The sequence below is a fragment of the Galeopterus variegatus genome, unplaced genomic scaffold (genome assembly GCF_000696425.1).
Source record: "Galeopterus variegatus unplaced genomic scaffold, G_variegatus-3.0.2 Scaffold2503, whole genome shotgun sequence".
NCBI classification, from domain to species: Eukaryota; Metazoa; Chordata; class Mammalia; order Dermoptera; family Cynocephalidae; genus Galeopterus; species Galeopterus variegatus.
In genome coordinates, this window is record NW_007728614.1 from 137,086 (window position 1) to 143,085 (window position 6,000).

Genomic DNA, 6,000 nt, shown 5'->3' on the forward strand with positions numbered 1-6,000 from the left:
TTTGCTTTCTTGTTTTAATATGCTTAAATTTATTATGGAAATTTAATAAAATGCAAATATAGACAGAACAGTACAATAAATTTTCATCTACCTGTCATCCAACTTCTATGATTACCAAGTCACGGCCAGTCTTATTTCATTTGCACCCTCACGTACGCTCTTCTATATTATATTTGAAAAACAGTCTCAAACATTTTAAATGTACCTTTTAAAAGAAATCAAGGATTAAGATAGGGTTTTTATGGAGGTTTTTAATCATTGACTATGGGTTACCACTTGGGGAGATGTAGAGAGAGGGCTCTGGTCAATAACTTGTAGTGACAGTTACCAGGACTATCCCAAATATACTGTCTTCTCATATTTATAGTACCACTTAGTGTTTTAGTTATGCTTGAACATATTTATTATCAGCTATTAAATTTGGTTTTATTTCAGCAGTTCATAGAATAAGGTATGTGGGACATATATCAGCACCGCACTCTCCCGAGTGAGCCACAGGGCCGGCCCGTATGTGGGACATATATATCTAACACATAAGTTTCTATAATAATCTTTGTAGGTTAACAAAAATAACAAATTAATGCTTGAAACATTTATGGTTGCAAATTAGAGTGGGTGTTTTTTTTTTTTTGGATAAATTACTATGAGTGTAATAACTGGAGGTCTGTGGGGGAGGAAAAAAATGTCTCTATGGAAGGAAAAAAAATTCCAAGAAACTTTAAGCAGGAAAATTTCTTTGAGACTTACAGCCAAAGTATTTTTTCTTTTACATTTGTTGAGCTGTTAGATTAGAGATTGTGGTTTAACTTTTATCTAGGCCCAGGCATGGATCCATTGTTTCATGTAACTTGAATAGTAACTACTTTATTTAATTTTTGGCTTGGATCCTTGACTAAACCATAATATAACTTGGCTGCTGCTATAGCAGCAGCAGCAGCAGTTCCTTTAGCTGCTATGTGTTTGTTAGAATGTGCAGTATCATGCAGCATTAGTATAAACATAATTAATTCAGCTGCCTTGGACAAGTGCTTTTTAATTGGATGTTGTCTGATACATCAGTAGTTATATTGTAGTGGTTTAATCACATACTACCTTCAATGGTGAGACTATTTTGTCTTCTTAAATTGTATTAATGTTTGTGTCAATAGAAAGATTTATACAATTAAGATGAGTAGAGAAATGTCATTTCATTTCTGTGTGGCTAATTTTTTAAAAGTTGATTTTATATTTGTAGTAGAATCAGGATCAGTGATAATGGTCTTGTGATGATTCACATGATCATTTTAAGTTGAGTAAACAAGGGTATATTCTAGCTTTTTTTTTTTTTTAACTTAATCACTTGGTATCACTTTTGGATGAAACAGACACATGTATTCCTTAATCCACTTCTCCCCAAGAGCATATTTTTTGTAGTTGATATGTTTTTATTGTCATGAAGGAGGAGTTAATATACACTAGACTTGAGGTTTAATTATTGTGAGAGAAAATGTCTTTAGACATACTACTTAAAAAATGAGGTTGTCATTTTTGGTAGATTTGCCCCAGTGTTTGGCTGGATTAAAGTTGATTCCTCTGTACTCCAGATTACATTATTCAGTAATCCAGGGGTACATTTTGCAACCCATTCTCTTGAAGAGTTCAAGAAATTATCTTATTTAATATTAAATGCTTAAAGATGTTGTATTGAATTTGTTTCCTTTTTGTTTTTTTAGTGGCTGATAATATTCAATTTAAAAATATTCTGAAATAAAAATGTAGCCATGTTCTACCTGTGCAGTTCAGGTATGATCATTAGTCTTTTCATGCTTTGAATTTAGTACCAAATCAGAGATGGGGTACAGGAGCTCTTTGGATAAAACTGTCTATCTTAGTACTGATAAAGCAGAGTGCAGAATGAAATTTAGATCTGAAGCCAAATGGGCCTGTTATTCTATACCCAGCCTTCAAATTTACTCACACCCAGTCATAGGCAATGTTGGAAAACCGTAGATTTCCTTTATAGAGGCAGGCTCCTTGCAAAACATGGCTATTCAGGGAATATGTTTGTTCTGAGAATAACCTGGTCTGAAAGAAAGAGCATTAGAGATTGATGCATGTAGGTGCTTAATACTTTTGTCTAGTTTAACAATTATCACTATCTTTCTTATGGGGAAGAATGAGTTAATAGTAGTAAACAGAGATTGTGGTACTACACTAACACAGTGGTTTTAAATTTTTTTTTTTGGTGGCTGGCCACTATGGACATCTGAACCCTCGACCTTCATGTTATCAGCACCATGCTCTACGAGTGAGCTAACCAACCTCAAACTGTTTTTGACTGTGATCCAGTGTAAAAAATACGTTTTATTTATGACCTATAGGCACATACACACACACGTGTGTAAACTGAATCAAGTTTCATGAAACATTGCTTATACTTACCATATTAATGCACTGTTAATATTTTCTACTCTACTAAGATAAATATTAGTCATGGCTTTTTGAATTGATTTTATGCCACATAAGTGGGATCGGTATAGTTAGATAAACTAAACTGGGTCCAGCAGATATATTCCCAGGGGGAAACATGAGACAGGGGAATTGGAGGTCCTTTTGTTTGCTTATAAGGTAATGTCAATTTTATGTCCAGCTTGGCTTCCTAATTGTTAGAGGATGTGGTATTGTACTTAACTTGAGAGAGAGAATTACCTGTACCATTATTGGTTATAATATGAAATGTCAGATTTATTTATTTTTCCTCAGTGCTTCTCTAGTACCATTAAAGAAATAATGTACAGAATTACCTGAAGTGTCATTCTATTTCTCTTTAGATACTTAAAAAGTTTTTCTTGGATTAGGCCAGGCCACCAGAGAAGTATATTCTTATACCATACTGTTCTCTACCTGTACAGAATTTCTTTTACTGAACTGCATTTGGATGTTATGTCACTAGTCCACACTGAAGGAGTATATGACATGACCTGTGTCACTTAGTGCAGTTCCTTTAGGGTGGTGTTCACTCTGTGTGAGTCGTCTTTAGAAAGACTTGAGGGCAAATTTGCTCTCTGCTTTCAGTATGAGAAACAGTGTTTTTCCTTAGCACCTGGTTTGTTTTTGTGTTAGGAACACTGTGATTCATGTAATGGATCATGTTGCCCTATTTATATTGACAGCTAGAAAGTGGAGAGCTAAATTTGGGGCCTACATTAGGGAACCAAATCATATGCATTTTCTTTACTGACCTCATTATCCTGTCTCTCTCATACCTTTCAGCCATTACTTTTCCACTAGTCCTAGTTTTTCCATATATTTAAAAAATCTTATGGTTTTGTATGCCACTTCAAGTGCTTTATAGGAATAAATATATATAATTACCTACTGTTGAAATTAGATTTTAAAAGCCAAATAAACGAATTGTTAGAACAGAAAAGTAGGATCATAAGTTTGTGAATTTGATAGGTTTCTTGTGATTTGTTTGATTTTTAAAACTATATGAATAAACATTGCTAAAAGTTTGGTTAAATTTATCCCCATTTCATGTAGTATTGCTACTTTTTAAAACATTTACTATCTGTTGGTGTCAAGATAAAATATGATTTATTTTGGGGGATACAATAACATTGTAGATCCCTCAAATCTCTTCTAGAATGAGGTTGAATATAAACTAAAGACATGAGAAACAAAATATTTTTAATCTGAGTGGTAATAAAATTTTAAAAAGTGATATATAGTAGCATTATAAATATATAAAGTCAAGTTACATGTAGAGTTTTGGTATTTTTAAACAAAGCTCAGACTCTCCCAAATTAATTTCCAAGTTTTATGCTTAGTATCACTTGCCACACAACTATTTTATCCGAAATAAGTTTATCATGTCATTGGAGATGTATTGTACATTCTTTGTTCAAAATATTACTTAAGTTTGAAGGGAAGATTTAATTCATTTTGGTTTATTATTTTATCTTAGCCATTTATATACATAGATCTCTCTGTACATTATTTTTTTACCAAGCTTCAGAATATCATCTAATTAATGTAAATTTTACATTTCAAAAAGTTTAAAAATGATTTAAACATTATGAGAACTTAGTTAATTAATGAAGCAAAATTAGACATGGAGTTGTCTTAAAATATAAATTTTTCAGTTATAGAATTGAATTTAAATGTCAACATTCTTTTGAAATTTTGAATTAAAAGTCACCCCAGAAATAATGTCTTATTGGCCATTTTGGTTAGAAAGAAGGTCAGTCATTTCGATTAATGCTATCAGGTTGGTATGAAATCTGTTCATAATAGAACCATAAAACTCTATTCATACTTCTGAACATGATATGGATAACATGTTAAAATATATAGGATTATGGTGAATATTGTTAGTGTCATTTTGGGGTAAAAAGAATGTTTTTGTAAAACTTTAGTGTCAGCCTTGTACAATTTTGTTGAATGGATTATAATATACACAATTTAGCCTTTTCTCAATGATTCAAGATTATTTAAAAATTAATAGAAATATTTTAGATAATATTGGGAATTATTTTGAATACAATTATTTTGAAGGACTCTATGGCCCTGGAACTTTCTTGAATAATTCTCCAATGTTCACTAAATTCACTTTTTGTTTTGTGTCATTTCCTCAAGAGAATAATCATATTTGTCATTCATACTTTTGCTGCATAGTTGTTCTATGACTGATCTGCCTTTAGCTTGGGATGATGCTTTAAGTTAATTTATAAAACACCAGTGTATGCATTTTCTGTAAATGTGAACAAAGTTTGCTAGAATTATCTCTGATCTTAGAATGGGGCAGAAAAAATGCATTTTTTTATCCTTATAATGTGCCCTTAAGTAGCATATGTGTTGCATAAAATTTTTTAACATTTCGATCTGTTCTTGCAGGGTTCATGCTTGAACCAGATCCAGAGTGTAGACCTGATATATTTCAAGTGTCATATTTTGCATTTAAATTTGCCAAAAAGGATTGTCCAATCTCCAACATCAATGTAAGTAGTTTTTCAAATAGGATATGAATTTAAAATTTATTTTAGCATGTGCAGATATATGTAATACTTTCAGAGTTATGTGTTCCATGAGAAGTGGTGTGATAGTGTGTTTGCATGTTTGGTATAAAGTCATGGTTCCCAAACTGTGCACTGAGGTGCTCTGGGGAGCTGCAGCAGACTCAGGGATCACAGCAGGATATTTTGCATTTTCAAGGGAAACATAGTGACATCTGTCTTAATTTTCTTAAGTTGTTTGAACCTAACCATTTAATAAACAAGACCATTAGATTTTTTTTTTTTTTTTGGCCTAGAGGTGTTGTAAAAGATTACTGAGACATTAAGCACTCTGTTAACTGAGAAAGCTTGGGAACTTCTGGTGTAAAGGACACAGGCATAGTAAATAGAGAGACCTGGGTTCATTTCTGTCTTTGTCAGTGACTGAATTAGTATTTTTTTGCCTATTTCTTTTTCTTTTAAATAAGGATAGTAATTATAAAGATTACAAGTAATAAATGTGAAACTCAATGCTTTGTCCATACAGGGTACTCAGTTTGCTTTGAGTTCTATTCATGGTGGGCACAGTGCACTTTACTTCAGATGCACTATATCTCTGGTAATTTTAATAAAAGTCGCTAGAATCTCACTGATTTTAAGCCATTTTCAACTTTGTAAAGATCTTTCAGGGCTGACTTGTTCATATAGGGTTTCCTTTATATATAACTTAATCCACTTCAGAAAGAAAAAAGGAGGAGTGTGGTACCTTTCCTTTTTATTTTTGGAAGCCCTTGCCATATCAATGTAATATTTTCTCTGTTGAAGCTGAAATTATGCAATTCTAACATTCCACTAATGAAGGTGGATTTGACATTTGACTGGATTTTTAGCTTTTTATTCAGCAAATATTTATTGAGTACCTACTTTGAGTCAAACATTGGGCATAAACAAATGAGTAAGATCTTCTGCTCTTGTTTTCTTTCTTTTTTTTTTTTTTTTTTTTTTTTTTCCGGCCTCCGCAACACTT

At 32.2% G+C, this 6,000-nt stretch overlaps 1 protein-coding gene across 1 annotated transcript in view; it reads left to right on the top strand.

Moving 5' to 3' along the window:
- Positions 1-6,000, top strand: part of BMP2K (BMP2 inducible kinase) — a 135,412-nt gene that overhangs the window by 74,479 nt on the left and 54,933 nt on the right. Inside the window, exon 8 of the mRNA XM_008582009.1 lies at positions 4,876-4,979. Within this exon, the coding sequence (XP_008580231.1) occupies positions 4,876-4,979 (104 nt within the window). The remainder of the gene's footprint in view (positions 1-4,875; positions 4,980-6,000) is intronic.